Raw genomic sequence first — 23,158 nt, 5'->3', positions numbered from 1 at the left:
AGGCTCCCACACAAGCAAGGCATCCAGACAGACATCAGGCGACAGTGGAATGATTGGATGACAAGGAACTGGAATCGGCCTTCTCCCACGGAAGCTTGCATTGCATTCTCCTGTTTGGGAAGGCACACGGATCGCAGGCTTTCACTTGATGGCTCCCAATTTCTTTGACGTCAACACTGTGCAGCCAATGGAACAACCTTTTTAATTCTCCCTCCACAATAGGTTCACCACTTGCCTGGTCAGGCTCTGTATCTTCCCCTCTTTTGGTGACTGTTCACGGCTCAACCTTGATCATTTCTACCAACCCAACATTGATCATTTCCAGCTTTGACGAACAAACAGCATCTTACTTGTATCAAAAGACAAGAAGGAATCCATCGAAATGCCGGGCATTCTTCCCTTGGTGGTTATGGGCCTGGTTAGCTACCTGTTCACCTACTTTACCTACTTTTTTCTGTCTTTCTAGAGTTGCCTCAAAACAACCCGGTGCTAACCTGACCACCATCCACAATGTAGCTCTTTCTGGGCATTGTAGGCGCTGCCATGTGAGTCTCATCTCTTAAACACCACCTATCTCTCTCGTCCTATTCCCGAAACACCTGGCAACTAACGATTTACCAATCGTCCTTCTCACCACCCACAGCTACGAGACAGTCCACGCAACCCAGCTGTCCCTCCCAACCAGCCCTCTCACCATTCCCGTGCTTCTCCTACCCCTCCTGGCCCTCGCCAACACCGTCTTCGCCGTACGCAGCACCGCCCTCCGCCTCCGCGCCCGCGGAGACCACGCCACCGCCAAGCCGTTCCCGCCGCACCCAACCACGCTCGTCACGGTGCTGCAGATAGTCCAGGCCATCATCGCAGCCGTGCTTGCGACCCTGCTGGCAGCAACCCCGGCCGTCGACTCGTGCCTTCTCGAGCAGAGGTGGCAACGCATGTATAGCGCGCACGACGGCGACGGCATCCGACGCATTCAGGACGTCCTTGGCTGCTGCGGCTTCAACTCGCCGCGCGATAGGGCCTGGCCGTTTCCGCATGGGAGAGGAGGTCAGCAGACGAGGTGTGAGGAGGCCTGGGGCAGGCATGGGAGTTGCCGGGAGCCTTGGACGGGTGCGATGAGGGTTGGTGTGGGTGTTGAGTTGGGGGTTGTGGCTATTGTGGAGATTGTGCAGGTGAGAAACCTTTGCGTTTGCCTTGCAAGAGCTAGAGACCCAATTACGAATGATGACTTGCTTACGGGTTTCTCGGATGCTTTGCCATCTAGGTTCTCATCTTACTCGTTCTTACTGGCTTCCCTTATGTGAGACGAGGCCTCTGGTACATCATGAACCATCAGACGCACCGCCGCGAGTATCCAGTCCACAACGCCTGGCGTGAGCGCTGTCCTCACGACCGAGAGCGCAACCGAGCCCTGTACAGGGATAGGCCTCTGCTCGCCGACCAGGAGGACTCGGATTCCGAATCGAATGGTCAGGAAGATGAGGCTGATAATGAGCAGCAATGTAATCATTGCGGACGGAAAGGAGGTGATGCTGAACAGACGCAGCAGCAGCAGCAGCAGCAGCAATCGGGCAACAACTTGCTGTCTCTAGACTCGTCGATCGTTCCAAACGTGTGGAGAGTGGACAATTGATGAGGACTGGAATTTTAAGCGCTCTTTTGACTGGATTCGGTTATTATGACTAAACATCAAAGAGATACAAAAAGTACGGACTATGATAGGGATATCGAACGTTTTATGGGTGTTGCACGGCCAGCCATAGGCAGGCAAGGATGATGTGGTTTTTGTGGCTTCCTTCTACTGCCATTCTGTCACATGGGGCCATTTCGGGGTTTTCTTTTTCTCGACTTTTCAAGACTGACTACTTTTTGTTATTTTCATGAAAGCCTCTGACATTGACAAAAGGTAATAGCCAGATTGGAGGTTAAGATAGTCTATTTGGAGCTAGAAGTAGGCAGTGGGGTGAAACCGCATCGGCTCGCCTATCGGTAAATTTAGCCGACAAGCGAACGACTTCGGTCTCCCTAAACTGCAAGAACCACGGTGAAATTGGGGGCTTCTCCACGCTGCAGCTAAGTGACAGGCTCCCGTTCCTTGCACCAACAATATCCACCGGCCATCGATGCCATCATCTGCCCCTCGCGAGTCAACAAACAAGCCGTTTGCGGAGGCAATAAAAATACTACAAATAAAAATGCGGTCTTTTGTTGGAGACTATTTGTCTGGGAGGCGCATAATTCTCTCCCCAGACTGAGGTGACGATTTTTTTTTCTTTTTCTTTTTTTCATATTTACCCAGATTCAACTCCCCGGAAACAACCCCGCATCCCATATCGCATCACAATATGGCTTCAACCACCAGGAAACCATTCCCTCACGGAATCCACGTTCCCAGCTTAACATGGTTCCAGGACACTCCAGCACAAGAAATTGACTGGGTGGTTCAAAAGAAGCACTTTGAGTTCCTGGTCCGGTCCGGTCTACACGGAAGCATGTTACTCTGAACATCCCCTCCCCGTTCATCCTTCAAATTCTAACAAAACCAAACCCCTCCAGTTGTTATTGCCGGCACCAACGGTGAAGCAGTAACCCTCTCAGCTCAAGAAAAGCGCCAACTGGTCCAGACCGCCCGGGAGATTGCCACAAACCTCAGCCAACCCCAACTCCCCATCACGCTCGGCTGCGGAGGTCAGACCACGCAGCAGGTGATCGCCGAGACGCAGCTGGCCGCCGAAGCCGGCGCCGACTACGCCCTGGTCCTCGTCCCCAGCTACTTCCACTTTGCCATGACCGAGGCGGCCATCGTAACCTTCTTCCGGGAACTCGCCGACGCCAGCCCCGTGCCCGTGATAATCTACAACTTCCCCGGCGTCGTGGCCGGCCTGGACGTCAACTCGGAGATGCTGGCGGCGCTGGGCCAGCACCCCAACATCATAGGCGTCAAGCTGACGTGCGGCGGCATCGCCAAGGTGGCGCGCGTGTCGGCGCAGTTCGCGCCCGACGACTTCTTCACCCTCGCCGGCCAGAGCGACTGGTTGGTCCCGGCCATGGCGGTCGGCAGCGTCGGCAGCATCACGGGCGTCGCAAACCTCTACCCCAGGTGCTGCGTTCGCATCTTTGAGCTGTTCAGGGACGGCAGGACGAAAGAGGCGGAAGAGGCCCAGCTAGAGCTGGCCAAGATGGAGTGGGGGTTCGGCAAGGGCGGCATCAACGGGACGAAGTTCATCGTCGCCAAGTTGAGGGGCTACCCGCTCGAGAGCAGTCACTGCCGCAGGCCGTATCCGCGGTACGAGAGTGAGGAGAAGAAGGAGTGGATCGAGGGGGTTGTGAGGCCGTTGGAGGTGACGGAGAAGGGGATCAACAAGCATTATTAAAGCTGGTTTGTGGAACAGGCCCAAAAAAAAAGAATAAAGAAAATAAAATACCCCCGAAGCGATGACAGCTCACAACAGAGATGCTGCAAAAGAATTCAGCTGATGCCTAATCAAACACATCCACCGCATACCTCTGGTTCCGCATACTCTGAAAGTACTCCTCGGCTTCGTCGGCTCCCATCTCCTCACCATTCGCTTCCCTACTCCTCTCGATGATGATGCTCAACATAGCATCCTTGACACCCTCACCCATCTTTGCCGACCCACACACGTAAACCCTAGCCCCTTGCTCCCACATTTCGCCCACCCTTCTCCTCTCCGCCCGCACCCGGTCCTGCACATACCTACACCCTGCACCCTCGGCAGCATGATCCCTACTGTACGCACGAAACACCCCATCCAGCACCCCCTCCTCCTCCCAGGCGTCCAGCTCATCGCGGTACAGGTCCTCGTCTCCCGGACCGCGGCAGCCGAAAAACAGCACGGCCGGCGCGAGCACCCGTCCGTTGCGGAGCATCTCGGCGCGCTCCTGCAAAAATGCCCGGAACGGCGCGATGCCCGTGCCCGCGGCGATCATTACGACGGGAGTCGTGGGTGCGGCGTCGCTGGGCGATGGTGGTGGAGGGCGGAAGCCGACGGCGCCGGGCCGCACCGACACCTGCACCTTTTGGCCCGGCTCCAACGTCGCGAGATAGCTGGAGCAGACGCCGACGTGGCGGCCGTGGCCGGACGTTGAGGGCGAGTCGAGCACGCTATAGGTTATGCTGGCGGTTGTGGGGTTCGCGAGCGGGGAGGATGAGATGGAGCTGGGTTGAGGTGTGTGGTTGTTAGTGTGAAGTTGGGGATGGAAAGGGTGGGTGGGGGGGATAGGTGCGCAGCTTACTATTGACGGACTCGCATTGGTGGGAGCAGGGTGATGAATGTGCCGAGTGGGATTTCTAGGTCGGGGAACTGCTCTGCGATGCTGAGGACGGAGAGCTGCTTGTCCTTGACGAGCTCTTCATACCCGTCTGATGCGAGATTTTCTAGCTTGGCCTTTACGGCTGGGTCTGTGGCAGCTCCAGCCAAGGTCAAGATGTTCTGTAGTACGTCAGTTAGTTTGGCTAATCGATTTGGTCATCGTAGACACCAGCATGAAGAACTCACCCGCCTCGATGCAACAACACCAAGCTCGACATAGCTTGTCAGCAGCTCAGCGACAGGAACACTCCCGCCTGTCGGCAACACCGTCGGTCCTGGTGCTCTAATGCTTGCATGTGCATCCCATGCAAGCCCAAATCGTCGCATTACACGTGCCACCGTCGTCCGCGGGTTGTGTGGCAGGACAGCGAGATAGTCTCCCGTGCAATATTGCGTGCCCGGCGGCAGCTGCACCTCCACATGACCCTTGCCAACATTTCCCGTCCCTCCTGTTCTCCCGTCGGCATCATCTCGGTGCGTCAACGCCCGCACCGACACAACCTTGGCCTCTTGCACGTCCTGGTGTAGAATCGTGGCCCGCGGCGTCGACAGCGTCACCTGCAGCAAGCCCTCACTGCTCTCGGTCGTCTCACTCCCACCAACGCGACCTTGCTCGACACCATCACCAACAGCCGGCCAAAAGATATCATCCTCCCACGCTTCAAAGTCGGAAAACATGTCCCGCTCCTTGGCGTCCGTGCAACCCATCTCAACCAGCCTCTCGGCTCCGAGCGCAGCCAGCCGCTCGTCAATCATCTTCGGCACCTTGTGGAAGGTTTTTACCCAATCCCTATGCCCGCACCCAAAGACGGCGTACCTGACGCCCCTGAACGCCCCTGTTTTCCCCGCGAGGGACTCCAGCCACTTGGCAAAGTGCGCTGCGTTGTGCGTCGGCTCGCCCTCGTACGACGCCGTGATTATGACGACGGGCCTGTCGGTGGGCAGCGCCTCGGTCGCCGCGTCGAGCGTGTCGATGGCCGCGGCGAACCCGTGCCGCGCCGCGTCGGCTGCCAGCCGCTGGGCCATGAACTCGCATGTGCCGGAGTTGGATCCGTAAAGCACCGTCAGCGGCTTCAGGCCGGTCGAGTAGGGAGTCTGGTGTGCGGTACCGGGTCCTGCGCCGTCCGGGTTGGCATTGGTGTCCGTGTCTTCCGTACCTTGCTTGGCCGAGCCTTTACTACCACCAACACCAGCCAGCCTACTTTCCAACATCCCTGGCGTCATGCAGTCTCTCAACATGGCCCTGACCACAAACCCATCCGGCTTGAGGGTCAAGGTTTGGGAGACCTTCAGTTCGTAGCCGGGGTCATGTTTGACAAATTTGAAATTCTGCAGCAGCAACGCCAACGCGAGCAGCATTTCCTGCCACGCGAACGGCCGCCCGATGCAGGCGCGCACGCCCGTGCCAAAGGGCATCCAGCAGTGCGGGAACTTCTTCATGCGTTCATCGAACGGTCCGTCCAGCATCCGCTCGGGTTTGAACTCGTCGGCGTCGGCCCCGTACGCGGCCGGGTCACGCTGCACGAGCTCGATCAGCGTCGCGAACTGCAGCCCGGCCTTGACGGGGTATTTGCCGCCGACGACGGTGTCGGTCAGGGCTTCGCGGGCGAGAAAGGGTATCGGCGGGTTGAAGCGCATCGTTTCGCGGATGACCTGGTTTGGAGTCAGTGATGATTTTGGATGATGATTCCAGGGCTTTGCTCTGCCTCTGAATTTTTCCATTGCTAATAGAAAAAAAAGGCGGTACAGCGCCTTTGGGCACTTACAGCGCTGATATATTTGAGCTTCGCGAGATGGTTGATCGTAAGCTCTCCCTTACCCACGACCTGGTCAATCTCGTCCTGCGCCTTACGGTACACCTCGGGATGCGCCAGCAGCCTGTAAACCGTGAAAGCAAGCGTCGACGCCGTCGTCTCGTGGCCAGCTATCAAAAACGTGATCAGGTTATCGACTATACTGTCCTCCGTCATCTTCTTGCCTGTCTTCTTGTCGACGCCCTCAAGCATCGCCGTCAACAGGTCCTTCCTCGGCGGCGTCCCGTCACCCGGTCCTCGAGCCTCCACCTCGGCATTTCTGCTCCTGATGACCTCTTCAGCCGTCTCCCTCAGCAGCGCAATATCCTTGGCGAACTTCTTGTCCGCCTTGCGGAAGAACAGGGCGGGGAGGCCGGGCGGCCGGGTGATGCGGAGCCCGGCGGCGCGCAGGAAGCTGTACATGGCGTCGATGAAAGGGTGCACGTCGGAGCGGTAGTACGAGTTGAAGCGGAAGCCCATGGCGCACAGCGCGATGGTGTCCATGGCCAGGCGCGTAAAGTCCTCGGCGATGTTGATGGGGGCCTGCGCGCCGTGCCGAGCCCATTTCAGGGCCAGCTGCGATGCGATGTCGTGCATCTCGGGAAACATGTTGCGGATGGTCAGGGGCCCAAAGGCTGGGACTAGGACGCGGTGCGCTATCCCCCAGTTTTCCTCTTCTTCACCCCTGGACTGTTTTTTTTTTTTTGTGGTCAGTTTTGGGATGGAAGATAGTTGGTGGCTCGACTGGGCGGGCAGAGGTCAACTCACTGTAAATAGGCCATCACCCGTACCCCATCTCAGCTCCTGCAGAATTATAAACAACTTTTAGCCTTGCCTACTTCATAGAAAACGCTTCCATAAATCCTTACCGCAATTTCATTTTCTATACACTTTTTGAATCGCTTGTCGTCGCAAACCTCGTGCGTCAACTCGTGGTTTGACAGAATAACAAAATCAAGCGTGAAGAAACTCATCTTGTATATGGGGCCCATCTTCTGTGCATAATCGTAGTACGACTTAACCGGCAAGTCCTTGTCGATGAGCGTGACGTGGCCCAGAACTGGTAAACCCTTCGGCTCGGGGATTGGCACCAGAGTCAGCTTTTCCTCTTCACTCTTGGGCGGTGCGTCTTTGGCCATGGTGGTGGTTGTAGTGGTGGTGGTAGCTTCTTTATCGTTTTCGGTTTCGTTCTCTAGTCCGGTTGGTGGAGGAGCTCTCGCTGTTGATGATGACAACACGGGACACAGACGACCCAGCATAGAGGAGGCGACTCTCCGTGGCCCAGGGTGATGCTTCTGCTCTTTAGCTGTCGACGATGCGGTGCTGGACGGCAATGTATTGCCAACGTCCGAATTGCCATCTGCCATCTTGTTTCCGGTCATGGCTATTCTTTGAGTCTGGACTCAAGACTTTTTTTTTGCAGATGCCGGATCCCGAATTATCGTTTGCAACGTGCTTTTTGGCTCGAGTAACCTGCCTCTGTCACATATCACAGTTGGCGCGGCTTAAAGGCAGGAATATAGTGACAGAGACCATATGCTCAAAGTTTCCGATGCAAGGGAGATTCCGCAGAAATAGGGACGGGCACGCGTGCAGGCCGATATGAAAGTTTGGGTAGTTACTGTTAAGCAAACACGAGAGACGTTTTGCAGCAATAGGTGGACGCTGGGGTTTTCGGTGATAGGAAAATAAATAAAGTAGCAAGGAGCTGTACCCACGTCAGGTGGAATATACACCAGCTCAAGGCATGGCTTAATTGCACTGCCGGGCCTGGAACTAACCCAATAAAGTATCTCCGAAGACCCGGAATGATATGGACGCCCCCAGTCATCCGATCAAAACGTAAGCATATGGGTCACATTTGATCCTCGGTGAGAAAAAAAAGGTGGTATCAGGAGTATCCCTAATTGGATCCAACCATAAATCTTTATCGGAGTAGATGCTCCAGTGGAGATTAAAAAAGAAATTCTCACGTCTAACATTTGCCCCGTTCTGGCAGTTCCGATTTGCCAACGTAGCTTACGCTTCCCTGTTGAGTAAGCTGACTGGTCTTGTTTTCAATACTTGGCAGGAGAGGCTTACTCACTGTCTAGTTCGGAGAGGAGCAGTGTTGGATTACCAGGATCTTCTAGCAGCCTACACATTCATTCGTTCGCGGCAAAGTCAGGCTGCGAGGCCTGAGACGAAAAGTCTGGAAGATAGCAATGCCATTTGGAAAGAAACAGTCACACCACAAAGTGCGCTTCAATATGCAAAAATGTGATGGAAAACGATGTGGGAATAGAACAAATACCTAGAAGCCTAGAAGCAAAGAAATCCAAGTGCGCCCGCTTCAACGCCCGCTAATTATATAAAGAAAACCCAAGCAAAATATAACAAGGAAATATACTAGAAATGAAAACAAGAAAGAAAAAAAACTCACGCCCTGAATGACCTGGCAACCCTCCTCTCAATCGGCCGCGGCACCTGTTTCTTGCTGCCGTCATACACCTCGCGCTTAGCAATTTGGATTTCGGCGACGTCCTCGTCGAATTCGTTTTCGTCTCGCCTTTGAAGATCAGATCCGTCGTCCTCATAGAGCTCGGCGTCGTTGTAATCATTCCCGGCCGAGGCCTCGTCGTTGTCATAAAGATCTTGCTCGACCGAAGCCTCGTCGCCGTCATCAAGATCTTGCCCGACTGACGCCTCGTCGTCGTTATAAAGATCTTGCTCGACTGAGGCCTCGTCATTGCCATCAAGATCTTGCTCGACCGAAGCCTCGTCGCCGTCATAAACATCTTGCCCGAATGAGGCCTCATCGTCGTCATCTTCTTCATCGCCGGCGTGGGCGGACATGTCAAGACCGGCAAACGCGCCCTCGTCATGTTCCTCGTCGTCATCTTCGGCGATGTTGTCGAGCTGTCGCCTTTCCAGCTGGTCATCTTCATCCTCATCCACAATCGTGCCCGCTTGCTCATCGTGAGTTCCCTCGTGGCCTTCGTGGCGCCTCCTGAACCGCGACGGGATTCCGGGCTCCTCAATCAACTCATCGGAGCGAGCTTGCAATATGTCAATGTTGTTAAAGTCACCTGACTCATCTCGAGTGTCGTCAGTAAAGGGCCCCTCGTAGTTAGAGTCTGTTGCCCTGCGCTGAAGCATCTGCTCCTGCTCCTGCAACTGAGAAAAGTCAAAGCCGGCAAAGTCATCCAGGTCACCGTCCATGAAAGACTCCTCGAGCTCCTCGGGTTCCTCGCCGCCAAACCCGTGACCGGCCTCCTCTACATCTTCCAGGTCTTGAGCGTCGGCCTCGTCTGGAAAGTAACCCGGCTGTCCGCCGTCCTCGGACCTCTTGGTCAGGGCAATTTCCTCGATGGCATGTGTGCTGCGGGTAGCAATGGCGGGGACGCTTGTTAGTTGTGTGCTGGGGATGTTAGTAGGCAAAGCTGCGACTATGGCGGGCAGAGCCGCGGTGAGGAGGAAGGCTGCAAAAGTTTGAGTGCGCATTTTTGTTGCTTTTTTTTTGGTTCTGGATGCCTAAAAATGGTAAGCTTGTAACTATTTTGTTTGTTAGGTGGCGGCTGTTTGTTGCCGGTTCGTCTGCTGTTATGTAATGTCAGGAATCTCAAACGTGTTTGTTCGTAGGTTGGTGAAAAGGTTGAGGAATTTATAGAAGATGTTGATAAGATGGAGAAGATGAAATGTTTCAAGGAAGGCTCTCGTCACAAGGGACTGGAGGATATATCAAATTTGACAAGAGTAGTGTTGTGGAATAGTGTGGGATGTTGTGACCAAGAAACAGTCAGCACAAAATGAGGCGGAAAAGAGGCTGAAGCTGGAAAGAGGATATGTTTCAGTAATTCTCTTGCTGTGAGAATGATGATGGAACAAAAAGAGAACGAGTCTAGTCATCAAGCCCAAGTTCATTTCCTTATATCAAAAAGGTGTGGGTAACTTTGCTATGCATGCCGCCTACGAAGGACGGTGTTGCTAGTCCCAAGATTACTATGGGTTTGCGGGCTGCTTACCATCCACAGTAATCAATCTGTTTGTTTCGCAGTTGGCAAACTCTTGTTAAGGAGAAAAGAAAATGTGGGGGTGGAGTAGAACCGCCCGCAAAAGGAGAAATCACGTGCCGAGCATGCCTTACTCTGCCCAGTACACACGCTAGACCAAAAAGAAAGCTGCGCCTCGATTCCAAGCCAGAATGACTGTGCCGCAGCTGTTTTAGCGCTGTCACACACCAAGCAGCCATTTTTACTGCGAACCGCCCAGCCGCCAGGTCAGGCGTTCTATTGGTGCCTGGTCGCAGAGAAGCCCAGTCACCAGCTACCTAGGCCACCTTTCCCGAGATAAAGGATTTCTCCCTTGTGATTTTTTATTTCGGGCGTTGAAACCCTTAATAAGTTCTTGCGTCCGCCAAGACTTACTTACTACGGCCTGGCTGGGTTTTGTTTACTGGCTTGCTGGATCGTAGCAAGATTCTGGTCTAAATGCTTCAGGCTAAGATGGACGTCTTGAAGTCTTGGCCAAAAACGTTCGCGCCGTTACAGCACAACATGCCTGTTCGAACCCACCACAGTGGTTCAAACCGTTCAAACGCCGTCTCCATTCAATTTTTTAGTGGTTATCCCATCAATGGTGCAACTCCGTCAATGCAAGTGCGAGATTCTTTTGGCGAATAGCAACGTTGCGGTATTTTAGTACAGTCTTTTCTTGGAGGGCACTTTGATTGCTTAGGCGTCCTGTTACTCGGGTGCTTTTATCGAGTTTGCGGGACCTTTTTTTTTTTTTTTTTTTTTTCGCCTAGACTGGACGGCCCAGGCCGACGCTAAAGCCCGCAGCAGATTGCCGCACCGGTGACAAAGTCGGGAAATCAAGAACGAATCTCGATCCAAGGTAAACGTCAGCCTAGTCATTTTCTTGCTTAATTAAATTCTAGAACTAGCTGATAAACCCTGCTTCATGCTTTCAACATCTCCGGACTTTTGGTGGCCCAATACTGCCCTGCAGAGCAGTTATTTGGGTACAATCCTTGCTCGGCCGATTTTGGGACTCAGGGGTTCATCTGAGCGACCGATATGTCGACCCGAAAGGGGCTATTTGGGGTCAACCCGTGCTTGATTTCCCAGAGTTCTTTCCCGACCATGCTATTGTTATCTCGTAAAACCCCATCACCAGCGTACATAGGTTCTTTCGCTTCCAATCTTGTTCATACTTCAAGCTGACAGAATGACGAGAAACTGCAGAAAGTCCATAAAACCTAATGCACGCCGAGGTGATAATGGCGTTATTTTCCTTCAATGACCAATCGCAGGGTTACATTGCCTCTTTTTGTCTTGCAAATCTCCAGCGCCAATGCCAGAGAAAATCAGTGGTTCCTCCATCAGCAATCGATGCTGTTCGTCCAATATGCCCTTGTCCTGCAGATGTTCGCATGCGTGTACTCTTTTACCCCACTGAAACCCATAGCAAGCGGCGAGTTTGTTTTTGTCCTAAGAAGACTCAATGTCCTAATATGAATTGTTCCTGATGTTCATCCTTGTCCTTTTGGTGTCTCGGAACGCTTTTGGATGTTTTACTTTCCAATTCTGAACTTCTTCCTGAACATTTAACTGCTAGCCTATGTTTTCTTGCCCCTGAACACCTCTTACAGATCTCAGTAATACATAAAATGGAGGTCAACAATAAGGCTCCAGAAGCCATATTGATGCAGGACCTTGGCAGTGGGTCAAGAGAAACTGACCAGGAGTCCGTCTACTACAAGCAAACACGCACGAGGCGTTTGTTTAGCGAGAAACAGCTCTTTGCTCTCAATTTGGTCATGTACGGAGCATGGTACTATGTCGGCACCAACACCTATCTCGTTATGCTCAACGGCGGGCCTCGTGCCTGGCTATTTAGCTTTTTTTTCGTGGCTGCCGGCGTAGCATGTCAGGCTGCATCTTTTGCCGAGCTGGCCTCGATCCAACCCATTGCTGGCGCTCAGTATTATTGGACCTTCAACTACGCACCGCCGTCCATAAAGGTATTTCTTACCTGGTTACAAGGTTGGACCACGTGGTTAGGGTACGTTTCGATGCTTGCAAGCAACATAACCGGTGGTGTTATTACTCTGCAAGGCATCATCAATATTGCAAAGCCAGAGTGGGTTCCAGCAGGTTGGCAAACCACATTGATGACCCTTGCGTACCTTTTATTATGTACAGCGGTCAATTTGTGGTGCTTCCGTGTGGTGCCTTTGTTCGAAACGATTTCCGGCATTCTAAACGCTTTGCTATTCATCGTCGTCGTTATCATCGTCTGGACCATGGCCCCGCGCAATGACATGGATGTCTTCTTAACCAAGAGCACTGCCGGAGGCTGGGGCGACTTTGTATCATATAATATCGGCAGCATTTCTAACCTTTTTCTATTTATCGGTAAGCCCCTTGGACAGCAACCGTGTGTGTAAAGTCCAAGAGAATAAAGATGTTGACCCTATGTGTAGCGTTCGAAAGTACCGTCCACTTGGGCGAGGAAACGCGCAACCCGAAGCGCGCCGTGCCTTCAAGCATGTTTTGGGGCTTTGTGGCCAACGCAGTCATGGCTTTTATTATGATAATAACATTTGGAGTACGTCGTGTTCACCTGCCATTGTATGCTTATTCGATCCTTTGGAATCTTTAATCGTGTTGTATGAGCGTTGTACTAATAAAAGCGCCGTTGGAAAAGTCGGCTTTCCCTGGCATAGACGTCATTCTCACATCCGTTAGCCCCCTGGCTACATTCATCAATTATGCTACCGGCTCATAAAAATTGTCTATAGCCATTCTTTCCTGCATGCTTTTTAGCATGGTCGCCGCGTCGATTGGCAATCTCTTATCAGTATCGCGTCTAACATGGGCTTGGGCTCGCGATGGCGGTCTACCCAAATACTTTGCCATGGTCGACGGTAAAACACGCATACCGATGCGAGCCGTTTCTGGCACGGCGTTCATCATCGCGCTTTTATCGTTCCTGTTCCTAAACGACCACGCTTTTATAGCCTTGGGCGCAATCGGTTCCTTGTCATCAATGAGCTTATATGTCAGCTACATCATCGGCCTTGGCTGCATCATCTACTTCCGCCTTGCAAATTCCAGCGGCCTGCAGCGCGGTGATTGGAGCTGCGGTAAGTTCGGGTTGCCTATTAACATATTCGCCCTGCTCTACACGATTTGGGAAGTCATATGGCTTCCGTTTCCCAATGCGCTGCCAGTCACGGGCGCCAATATGAACTACGCGGGCCCGGTATATATGGCCGTTCTTGTTATGGCTGTCAGTTACTGGTTCTTGTGGGCAAGGAAGCACTGGGAAGGACCGAACATGAAGGTTGTCGAAATCGTCTTGCAGAATGAGGAAGATCCGAAATGATGACGGCAAGATATGCTTGACTAGAAGGGAAATCGGCCGCCTTTTTTTTGCTTGCAATTTATCTTCCATGAGTGATTAATACGACGTTGCTCCATTGGGCACTGAAAATGCGGCCCAACAATCCTGGGCAACGCCATCCGAATTGCCATCTATGCAATACTTGAGGTACCCACCTTTATATACCCAAGGTCCCTAGGTAGGTACACCTTACTGTGGTATCAGTTAACAACGAATGACCTCAACTGACTTGCCCGGAATCCCCTTTCCGAACTCCTGGTGGCTTTCCACCTGTCCTCAAATATCTCGCAAAATATTTATTCAGCTGTGACAAAAATACACAACACCGTATCTTCGGAGCTAGAGTCTCAGCTGACCAAGGTACGTACTGGTAGACTACCCAGGTACACTCTATGTTCTCAGCTCCATATCACTCAGATCGTAGCCCCAGCAAGTGATCGAATTTAATTTTCAAGCAAATGACAACCAATGAATTGTTTAGGGTATTCTTTGTATGAAGTAACATCATAAAACAGCCAAGCCATCACGTTCGGGGCTGCCGAAGTTTGTTACAGAAGAAAACGCCAAATTAAGGTAAAAAGAAAATAAAGCAAAACCCTTGATGGACCTAAAAGGTCCCTTGACAGGCATAGCATCAAAGCCAAACTGAGGACGGTGGCGGTCGGCTTTGGCGTCTTTGGCGGCTAATCCCCGGATTCGCAACGTCATCTATCTGCTTTGGGCCTAGTGAGCAGCGCTGACTAGGAGTGTTATCTTGGGCAAGGAATACAGGGATGCAGGGCGCTAATCAATCGAATCAAGATACATTTGAGAAGCAAATAGACTTGCACCAAATCAACATGTTTGCTATGCAGATAAAAAAAAAAGCTCTGGTAGAGAGTTGGTCGACCTTGTGATATGCTGTGATATTCTGCACGGTATTGATGCGATTCGGAAATTTCCTAAGTACTTGGAGGGTCCAAACATTGTGCTTAGATGTGGTTGAACGCGACGGAAACGACCACTTCTTGGCATTCATCTGTGCTGTTGTTCTGGGCATATGGGAACTAGACCTAGACGGGGGGAAATCAAGAAAAAAAGAAAAAGAAAAAGATGAGAAAAATAACCCTTTGCCATTGCGTACTGTCAATATATGCAATCGCTACAGAGCACTTTTTTTTCCTTTTTAGTGGGAGCATGACCATAATCGAACCAGCATATCGTCACTGGTATACGGCGATACTCACTCGCCGACCATTGAAAATACAGTACAGATCTGCATCGAAAAAAAAAAAAAAAAAAATCTACCAGGTTCCCATGATTGCAGTTTGATGTTAGTCTTGACCCATCTCTAATCTAGTCCGAATCTAGATTAAAACTTGGCATTAAGCTCGTGGAAACCTTTCCAGACCTGGTTGATCATTCCAGACCACAGAATATCAGATGAGCTCCGCCCCTCTAATTTTGCACTGACATGGGTCCTAAAAGACAGATATGACAGGGAACTGGGAATAAACAGGGCAAAAAACAACAAAACGCCGACTGTGCTTGCTGTCGGATCTGACTGGCCCGATTAGAGAAAAAGGCTAGACCTTGTCTGAGTTCCACACTAATGCTGTATACTACTGTTACGCAGTGAAAAGGTACGTTATAGGGCTCAAATCGGAACTTACCGTCTATCGGATGAGGGACACCCAAGACAACAACAACAAGGCACAATTGTAGAGATCGGCGCTGGAGTGGCTTTTCCCGTGTAGGTTTCCCAGAGACCATCTCCACTTTGCCTTAGCCCAGCCGCCGTTAGCTCCAAAGCACGCTAAAATGCATTCCAACCCCCCCCGGCCAAGGGGCCTGCCGCTTTTAGAGCTAGCTGTGTCCCACTCGCACCTGCACCATCCCAAGCAAGACCTTCGAGGTGTCAAATTCTTTCTTGAGCAAACCAAAGGCTGCAGAAGCTACCTATCTGAATCCGTTACTTTCTTTCATCACTTGAGAGCCTAACTTATTCCATACATCAATTAGCTATAGTCGCTCATCAAAAAGGACGTCGATCAACGCAAGCTCTCAAGTTCACCCAATTGAAGATTACATCTTGCGAGCTGCTCCCCAGCTTACCTGATATTGGCTATTTCGATATTGACCCTCCCCCCACAGTCCAGCTAGCGGGTGCCCGCCCCGCTCGCCTTCCTTCACCAAATTTGATTTTGGCGACATCCAATTCAAAATGCCCGACGGGCATTCAAATTCCCCATCATTTCAGGGCGGAGGGCATAACGAAGGGGTCGTTATTGATAATTCTTCTGGTTATGGCGGACATGACAACCTGCTGCCGACCAGTAGCGAAAGCTCCAATCCCCGAAAACGCGGTCGTAGGGAGGCCAGTACCAAGCCTGAGGATGGCGGCGACAAGAAGCGAGGAAGGGGACGGCCGCGGCTAAACGCGAATGACGAGACGGCAGCCGAAGTAGGTTTTTATTCTCGTGGCTTTTGTGTTGCCTTGCACTCGAAGCCGGCCACTAACTGCTTTTATCGTTTTGCGAAACAGCGCCGAAGAACCCAAATACGCCTCGCCCAGCGCGCCTACCGTAACCGCAAGGAAACCACCATCTCTTCCTTGGAGCAGCAGGTCCGTGACCTTGCGGACACCAACGATGAGATGAGCAGTGCTTTCGCAGCCCTGCAGGAATTTGCTGCCTCCAGAGGGCTGTTTGAGCAGGTCCCTGAACTCGGGGCCCAGTTGCAGTCCGCCGCTGAGAAGTTTCAGGCCCTCAGTAAAAAGTCTCCTAACCCCAGGCATCACGATGACGGTTCTAGGGACCGGTCGGGAAGCGGTTCTAGCTCTCCAGATGCAGCGTTTGCTACCCCCCAGCAGCCTGCGTCTCGAAAAGATCGGCACACATATGGCGGTGCGGATTTTGTTCACGAGACCACCACGCAACATGGTCTTGCCACACCGCTCCCATACCGTTCTTCCCCAGAGAGGCACAGTCCTGGCATGCAACAGCGACAACAGCTCATCACTGCGCCTTCAAACTCCGTCGACACCTCTGGCTTCGAGGTCATCACTCAGCCGACTTACGAAAACGCCAGCTTTCCCGTCCTGTTCACTGACGATCAACTCAGCTATGACCTCGGGTATAACCCTTCCCCATTAGGAACCGCGCCATCTCCGCCGCGGAGTTATTCTCCTGCAGAAAACACCTTTGGCCGACGCCTACAGCGCTTCGCTCTCGAGTGCGGCTTGAGGCTGATCTCGATGCCTAACCCGCCACCCCTCCCGCTGGTTCGCGTCTTTGGTTTCTGTCTTCCTTTCGAATCGCCAGACATGATACGCGACCGCCTACAGCGATCACTCCAACGACAAGAGAACCAGAGCCTCAACTTTTGGGAGTTTCCCTTCCACAACCTCGGTGGAGCGGGGACCCACTTTCAGCCAATGCCTGGGGCAATGGTAGGCAACCAAGGGACCGTCGATTTGATGCGAAACAGTATAGGTGGTGGGTTTCCGATTGGTCCGCCTACAGTGCCCGTTGCTGAGAGTCGGGAGAAGATGGATAAAAAGCAGAGGATCTCGGTTCCGGGCTATGAAGGAGACTTTTACGATGCCGAGGAGGTAGAGATCTATCTCCGTCAAAAGGGGATACACATTTTGCCCAGGCAAGATGTTGTCACTGCCGAGATTGATTTTTCATTGTTTGATAACAAGAAACCGACGGTTCAGCAGCAGCCACAGTCACAGCAGCAACAATATCAAACACAACAGCCGCCACAGCAACAATATCAACAACAGCCACAACAGCAACATTATCAACAACAACATGAACAAGCAGCTTACGATCTGTCACAACCATCTGTGGGCATGTTTACAGGACAAGTCTATGTGGGAATGCCGGAAGTCACCAACATGGGTCACTTCTTAGCTCAGGCACATCCCGGGGTGGAAGAAAACGTACCAACTCTTCCAGTGCTGGGTGAACAAACACATTCTCCCGCGCTAGCTGGACACCTGAACTCCGGGATTGTTGTTAGTCCCACTGGCAGCCAAGAAACCATCAGTGGTGGTACGGCTCTTGATAGATACATACTGCCTGACAATCAGTTTGTGGGGGCCGCGAACATGAGAGCGCCCATTTCCTACGCAACAACAACATACCAAGACCCGAACATACCCTCTTATACGACCCAGATGCCGCAGTTCCACACGAGTCGATCGACGACAACGCTGATCACTTTGGACGTTAACATTTTTATCAAGAGTAAGTGCACATCCTTTTTTTTTTTTTTTGGCGCCCTCTGTTCATATGCACATGGCCCAGCCACTTCCTGGACTCATACAATACCAAAGCCCGTCTCAGAGTCCCAAAATCATATTTACTACTCTCATAACCTCGAATTGTTCAACCATGACAAATGTATACTGACAACTTTTTCTTTTGCAGAATTGACAGAGACGACAACTTGTCTGGGCAGATCGCCCGGTTTTAGGCTGGAGAACGTACACAAGGCGTTTATGGCCGCTATCATGAAATGAGGTTTTGAATTTGATGTTTATGAGAATGGTGCATGAAATGAACAAAACGCCTTATACCCGATATATACATTTATTTTAATGATTTAGTACAAGATTAAAGCCTCTGGCTTATAAATACCCATTCAAGTCACTCAGTTGAGCTCTTTTGCAACGTTCAATGACACCGCTAGAATTGGCCATCCTAACGACCCTTTTTGTCGCTGCTTAGTTTGTGAATTTTCACCGGTACCTTGGGACCGTGCGTCGGTCCAGCTCCTGGCATAAAACCCGTCTCACTGATGCTGAGCCAGACGACCAGTCTTTCTTTTTTTCTCCTGGAGTGAAACGCATGTTCCCCCTGACACCTCCAGCCTTGCTCTCACCTCTAGCAGCCTTTTCTCTAGCAGCCGCTTCCTTTTTAGCGAGCTCCCTCTCCCTGTCCTCAATCTCGTTTAGGGCCGCCGCCCTATACATCTTGTCCATATTGTCCAAGATCTCGACACGGTTCAAAAAGAGGAGCGACTCAGCAATGGACTTGGCAAACGTCGCCCCGCCGTCGGCGGCAGCACCGAGACCGGGGCCACCGGCCACGAGATCTTCCCACTCGTCCTCGAGCCGTGCCAGCCGCGCGGCGTCACCCTCAAACTCTATACAAAGGGTCCTCCAACGCTGTTTCTGCTGGCTCCGGCGCCAGAGCGACACGCCGAGGCTCATGGGCTGGGGCTTCTTCGTACGCAGGAAGGGGTAGTCACAAGCCGTGGTGGCGACATGGGGGACGCGCCGGATGCCGGAGCCGCCGAGCTCCTTGGCCGAGCGGGGCCGCTCCGCCGGGCTGTAGAAAAAGCGAGGCTGCTTGGTGGTCGCGAACCACTCGTCCGGGTCGTATTTGGGGTTCGGGTGCCGGGTTAGGAGGTGTTTGGTCGGGGGCTCCGGCGTGGGCTCCGGGTGTGGGGTCGGCGGTTTGCGGCGCGAGGTGTTCCGCTGGATCAGGTCGACGACGGTCTTGTGTTCTGGGCTGCCGGTCGTCTTGGCGGCGTCGAGGAGGTGGAGGAACTAATAGGGTTTGGGGGGGTTTTGTTTTTCTTTAGCACTGCTGGTCAAGTCATTATGGATTGTCTCGATGGACGGGCTGATGTGTCGCATTTCGTAGTATCTGATCTGAGCGTTGTAGGACTCACTTTGTAGCCATTTGACAGGGACGAGACGACGAGACGCGGGCTGGTGTCGTGGCTGTTGCGACGGAAGCTCTTGCGGATCATGTGCCTAATCGGATTGACGCGGTCACCTGGGAAGGAGGTGGTTTCCGCCGGGAGTAGAATATCCGGAACCTGCTTGAGCAGGGCCCTGTAGAGTGCGAAACCTGGACGAGCTTGCGTGAGCTGATGGCTTCATTCGTTGATGTTGATTGTATACCCAATGGGCCAAACACATACATGCTGTACGATGCCGCGAGTCTCGAGCTGGGATGTAGTGAGAGGGCATTCATATGACTAGTGGAGGCATGTCTGCCTGAACGATATCGTATACTTTTTTTTGCAGGTCCGCCAAGCGTCGGTGCGAAAAAACAAAAAAAAAACAAAAAATAAACAAAGTGACGTTCAGTCGCGATGCGATCTTTAATCACGCTATCTTATCGCACTTAGCCAGCCTGGCTGCTTACCCCTGTCTTGGCCAAATGCCGATCTGATCCAGCTCTTCTCCACCCCGCCCTGCCGCGATACTACAGTGTACAGAAACCACCAATGGCGGTACTACTCTAGCAAGCCTGAGTGGAACCAAGTCTTGCAAGTTTCCCTCTTCCATTGTGACACTCAAGTTCCAGTTTGTTTGATACGTACAGTGGGCGAGCAAACAACACCTGTTGACCAACTAACCTTACGTACGTAAACTGTAGCGATTGGATAAAATTCTCGTACTGCAAGCAAGTATTTTTGTTTTTGAGTGTTAGCATTGAAACGTTTACCGGACAAAACTGTTCATTGCATCAATAACAACATTGCCATTCCAGCCAAAGAGCTCCCTGCCTCGAGCGTCAAAGTGGGCCGATGACGACGACTGGTCGCCACAAACTTGCAGCTCTTCAACACCCCAAGCCACACTCAGGTGTCAAAATTACACCTGCGCAAGCTGCGATATAGTGTCCCGCTACCAAGTGACACTTAATGACTTGTTACTTGTTTGCCCAGCCATTGTTGTTGACTTTTTATTCATTTTGTTTTGGGAAGAGCTGCCCAGGAGCTTTAATTGATCAAACAAACAAAACTGTCAAGGCAACGTAACCAAGAGCTATACTTGCTCCAGTGCTATTGCTGAACTACCTACAGTTGTCACTTCTTGGGTTGCCACTCTCATCTCCACAGCCCTGACAGTCTGGAACTGTCACTGCCTCTTTGCTGAGCCCTCTTTTCATTCACCTCTTGTCAGAAGCCAAGCCAAACGGCCTGTCTGGTGCGGGTCAATACCTCTCTTTTGCATACAGTACCTACATAAATCACATCACCCCGCACAACACTAGACTTGATGCCTGCTTCAAGATTCCGCAGCATCCCTTTCACGGTCGTATCCTTCGTCCTGATAGTCACCCTCTTCCTCGGCATCACGACTAACCTGATTTCTTTGGGTCCACCGTACAAAGACGGTAGTCTTGACATTCCATCACAATCCCCTCCACCTCCCTCCACACCAGACCCAAACACCGGCAATATGAGCCCACGCACCGTGGCCTATTTTGTCAACTGGGCCATCTACGGCCGCAAACACAGGCCGCAGGAACTACCAGCCGACAAGCTCACCCACGTGCTGTATGCTTTTGCCAACGTCAAGCCCGATTCCGGAGAGGTCTTTTTGACCGACACGTGGGCTGACACCGATATCCACTGGGAGGGTGACTCGTGGAACGACGAGGGAACCAACCTCTACGGCTGCCTGAAGCAGCTGAACCTCCTCAAGAAGGCCAACCGCAACCTCAAGGTCCTCCTCTCCATTGGTGGCTGGACCTATTCCTCCAACTTCAGGGCGCCCGCCTCGACGCCGGAGGGTAGGTCACACTTTGCCAGGACCGCCGTCGAGCTCGTCAGACAGCTCGGCTTTGACGGCATCGATATCGACTGGGAGTACCCCCAGAACCCGCAGGAGGCCGCCGACCTAGTGGCCCTGCTGCAAGCTTGCCGCCAGGAGCTCGACGCCTACGCGCACTCGGTCGACGCCGAAAACCCCTACCATTTCGAGTTGACGGTTGCGTGCCCAGCCGGCGCGTCAAACTACGAAAAGATGGATATCGCCGGCATGGATCCCCTACTGGATTTCTGGAACCTGATGGCTTACGACTACGCCGGATCCTGGGACCAGACCGCCGGTCATCAGGCGAACCTTTTCCCCAGCCACGGAAACCCGGCATCGACGCCATTCAATACCGACGCTGCCATTGCACACTACGCCAGCCAGGGTGTGGCGCTCGACAAGATCGTCATGGGCATGCCCATCTACGGCCGGGCGTTTGAGAACACGGACGGACCTGGAGCGCCGTTCCAGGGAGTCGGCCAGGGGTCCTGGGAGCAGGGCGTCTACGACTACAAGGCGCTGCCGCTCCCCGGGGCAGAGGAGCGGTTCGATGAGGAGGCAGGTGCGACATACTCGTATGATCCAGCCACTAGGCACATGGTTACCTACGACACGGTACCGCTGGCCAGGAGGAAGGCCGAGTTCATCAAGGAGAGGGGTCTGGGCGGTGCCATGTGGTGGGAGAGCAGCGCTGACAAACAGGGAGATGAGAGCTTGATTGGCAACGTTGTCGATGTTTTTGGTGGACCGAATGGTTTGAAGCATCAGGAGAATTGTCTCGCTTATCCTCAGACTAAATATGACAACCTGAGGAGCGGGTTTCCGAATCAGTAGGCTAAGCTAGATAGTCTGTTTTATACCAATCAATCTCGCAGCGATAAAAGACGACTTGGACACAATCTCAGGGTATATACTGGGGTCGTCGAGGGCCCGCGCACATGCAGGGCACATCATTCGCACAAAACTTCCGAATCACAGGCATCCATGGAAAACAGTGTTCATATCTCATCAAGATCCCAATCCGTATTGATTGCCAGTCAGAGCCCCAATGAAGAAAAAGAGGCCTATGCTACAAACGCCAGTAACGAAAGGGCGGCAATGTCTGGTGCCTGCCCCGAAGGTATCCGTGCCCATCCCATTTTTTTCTCCCGTAAACAAGTTCGTCATCCTTTGCAATCAAAAGCAGCTTAGTCCTTCTTGTCGAAGACGTAGGTCAGGTGGCAACGGCCGCAGTACTGGCGGTCCTGCATGGCAGCCATGAAGATACCGGCACCGCACTGTATGATGAGTTAGCAAAGGTGTGAGAAAAACTCAACAGACATATCTGGCTACTCACAGTCTCGTTGGGGCACTCGCGGCGGAGGCGCTCGATCTTGCCATCACCGTCGACCTTGTAGTACTTGAGCACAGCCAACTTGGTCTTCTTGCGCTTGTGCTTGATCTTCTTGGGGGTGGTGTAGACCTTCTTCTTCCTCTTCTTACCACCACCACGCAGACGCAGCACGAGGTGGAGGGTGCTCTCCTTCTGGATGTTGTAGTCGGACAGGGTCCTGCCGTCCTCGAGCTGCTTGCCGGCAAAGATCAAGCGCTGCTGGTCCGGGGGGATACCCTCCTTGTCCTGGATCTTGGACTTGACATTGTCGATGGTGTCGCTCGACTCCACCTCAAGGGTGATAGTCTTGCCCGTGAGGGTCTTGACGAAGATCTGCATGATTGCCTGCTTTTGGGTTCAATGTTAGAATTGCGCGCGAGTAGGTTGTAGCAGTGCTGTCTGCTGCTTGTCGCGCTGCTGCTGGGGGACACGATGTGAAAATGCAAAAAGAGATAATGTTGTAAAAATCAACCAGTTGGCTTGCCACACATGCAACAAAAAGTTGCCGCGACCGTCGGGTATCTCTAGAAACAGAACATTGACGACAAAAAGAACTCGCAGAGAATAGAAAAGCGCAAAGCAGCAGGCGACAAGCAACAGAAGCAATCAATCAGACATACCTGGAGAATCAAGATTCCCGTCCTAAGCAATCTGAAAGTTGTTCGTTGATGGAAGAAAGGGAGAGGGGAACTAGAAATTTCACAAGTTTGCGGCGGCGATT

The 23,158-nt window shown here is 52.4% G+C and overlaps 12 protein-coding genes across 12 annotated transcripts; 8 read left to right on the top strand and 4 right to left on the bottom strand.

The window, feature by feature from the left end:
- Positions 1 to 182: 182 nt before the first annotated feature.
- On the top strand, positions 183 to 1,633 carry PgNI_09180 (uncharacterized protein; the record flags this gene model as incomplete). Its single annotated transcript, XM_031129168.1, has 4 exons — positions 183 to 418; positions 517 to 545; positions 644 to 1,172; positions 1,265 to 1,633. The coding sequence occupies exons 1-4, from the start codon at positions 383 to 385 to the stop codon at positions 1,631 to 1,633; spliced, it is 963 nt and encodes a 320-aa protein (XP_030978217.1). The 5' UTR covers positions 183 to 382.
- On the bottom strand, positions 1,480 to 7,904 carry PgNI_09177 (uncharacterized protein). Its single transcript, XM_031129165.1, has 7 exons — positions 6,997 to 7,904; positions 6,896 to 6,931; positions 6,101 to 6,817; positions 4,521 to 5,987; positions 4,258 to 4,454; positions 2,554 to 4,180; positions 1,480 to 2,485 (listed from the first exon to the last, which is right to left on the bottom strand). The coding sequence occupies exons 1-6, from the start codon at positions 7,507 to 7,509 to the stop codon at positions 3,481 to 3,483; spliced, it is 3,630 nt and encodes a 1,209-aa protein (XP_030977983.1). The 5' UTR covers positions 7,510 to 7,904; the 3' UTR covers positions 1,480 to 2,485; positions 2,554 to 3,480.
- PgNI_09179 (uncharacterized protein) lies at positions 2,346 to 3,374 on the top strand (the record flags this gene model as incomplete). Its single annotated transcript, XM_031129167.1, has 2 exons — positions 2,346 to 2,478; positions 2,557 to 3,374. 2 exons carry the CDS (start codon positions 2,346 to 2,348, stop codon positions 3,372 to 3,374), a joined length of 951 nt encoding a protein of 316 aa, XP_030977985.1.
- On the top strand, positions 3,742 to 4,069 carry PgNI_09178 (uncharacterized protein; the record flags this gene model as incomplete). Its single annotated transcript, XM_031129166.1, has 2 exons — positions 3,742 to 3,753; positions 3,797 to 4,069. 2 exons carry the CDS (start codon positions 3,742 to 3,744, stop codon positions 4,067 to 4,069), a joined length of 285 nt encoding a protein of 94 aa, XP_030977984.1.
- A 641-nt stretch (positions 7,905 to 8,545) lies between the features above and the next one.
- PgNI_09175 (uncharacterized protein) lies at positions 8,546 to 9,610 on the bottom strand (the record flags this gene model as incomplete). Its single annotated transcript, XM_031129163.1, has 1 exon — positions 8,546 to 9,610. The coding sequence occupies one exon, from the start codon at positions 9,608 to 9,610 to the stop codon at positions 8,546 to 8,548; it is 1,065 nt and encodes a 354-aa protein (XP_030977647.1).
- PgNI_09176 (uncharacterized protein) lies at positions 8,644 to 8,970 on the top strand (the record flags this gene model as incomplete). Its single annotated transcript, XM_031129164.1, has 2 exons — positions 8,644 to 8,662; positions 8,684 to 8,970. Coding segments are annotated over 2 exons (306 nt in total), but the record flags the coding sequence as incomplete, so codon positions are not given.
- A 2,167-nt stretch (positions 9,611 to 11,777) lies between the features above and the next one.
- PgNI_09174 (uncharacterized protein) lies at positions 11,778 to 13,572 on the top strand (the record flags this gene model as incomplete). Its single annotated transcript, XM_031129162.1, has 3 exons — positions 11,778 to 12,525; positions 12,594 to 12,718; positions 12,818 to 13,572. 3 exons carry the CDS (start codon positions 11,778 to 11,780, stop codon positions 12,896 to 12,898), a joined length of 954 nt encoding a protein of 317 aa, XP_030977981.1. The 3' UTR covers positions 12,899 to 13,572.
- A 2,147-nt stretch (positions 13,573 to 15,719) lies between these two features.
- On the top strand, positions 15,720 to 18,026 carry PgNI_09173 (uncharacterized protein; the record flags this gene model as incomplete). The annotated part of the gene is made up of 3 exons (XM_031129161.1): positions 15,720 to 15,959; positions 16,041 to 17,751; positions 17,935 to 18,026. 3 exons carry the CDS (start codon positions 15,720 to 15,722, stop codon positions 18,024 to 18,026), a joined length of 2,043 nt encoding a protein of 680 aa, XP_030977980.1.
- A 219-nt stretch (positions 18,027 to 18,245) lies between these two features.
- On the bottom strand, positions 18,246 to 19,491 carry PgNI_09171 (uncharacterized protein; the record flags this gene model as incomplete). Its single annotated transcript, XM_031129159.1, has 3 exons — positions 18,246 to 19,058; positions 19,184 to 19,349; positions 19,439 to 19,491. 3 exons carry the CDS (start codon positions 19,489 to 19,491, stop codon positions 18,246 to 18,248), a joined length of 1,032 nt encoding a protein of 343 aa, XP_030977978.1.
- On the top strand, positions 19,113 to 19,321 carry PgNI_09172 (uncharacterized protein; the record flags this gene model as incomplete). The annotated part of the gene is made up of 2 exons (XM_031129160.1): positions 19,113 to 19,172; positions 19,202 to 19,321. 2 exons carry the CDS (start codon positions 19,113 to 19,115, stop codon positions 19,319 to 19,321), a joined length of 180 nt encoding a protein of 59 aa, XP_030977979.1.
- A 577-nt stretch (positions 19,492 to 20,068) lies between the features above and the next one.
- Positions 20,069 to 22,776, bottom strand: PgNI_09169 (uncharacterized protein; the record flags this gene model as incomplete). Its single annotated transcript, XM_031129157.1, has 2 exons — positions 20,069 to 22,342; positions 22,402 to 22,776. 2 exons carry the CDS (start codon positions 22,774 to 22,776, stop codon positions 22,253 to 22,255), a joined length of 465 nt encoding a protein of 154 aa, XP_030977485.1. The 3' UTR covers positions 20,069 to 22,252.
- PgNI_09170 (uncharacterized protein) lies at positions 20,526 to 21,899 on the top strand (the record flags this gene model as incomplete). Its single annotated transcript, XM_031129158.1, has 1 exon — positions 20,526 to 21,899. One exon carries the CDS (start codon positions 20,526 to 20,528, stop codon positions 21,897 to 21,899), a length of 1,374 nt encoding a protein of 457 aa, XP_030977977.1.
- Positions 22,777 to 23,158: the final 382 nt, after the last annotated feature.

The sequence above is a fragment of the Pyricularia grisea genome (assembly GCF_004355905.1).
Source record: "Pyricularia grisea strain NI907 chromosome Unknown Pyricularia_grisea_NI907_Scaffold_7, whole genome shotgun sequence".
NCBI classification, from domain to species: domain Eukaryota; kingdom Fungi; phylum Ascomycota; class Sordariomycetes; order Magnaporthales; family Pyriculariaceae; genus Pyricularia; species Pyricularia grisea.
Note: the sequence above shows the minus strand (reverse complement) of the source record. Positions and strands in the feature narration are given on the sequence as shown.

Coding starts and splice junctions, on each gene's coding strand:
- PgNI_09177 (XM_031129165.1), bottom strand. CDS start 7,509: ATGACCGGAAACAAGATGGCAGATGGCAATTCGGACGTTGGCAATACA. Junction 6,818..6,895: donor CGGGTGATGGCCTATTTACA/GTGAGTTGACCT, acceptor AAAAAAAAACAG/TCCAGGGGTGAAGAAGAGGA. Junction 4,455..4,520: donor GTGTTGTTGCATCGAGGCGG/GTGAGTTCTTCA, acceptor GACGTACTACAG/AACATCTTGACCTTGGCTGG.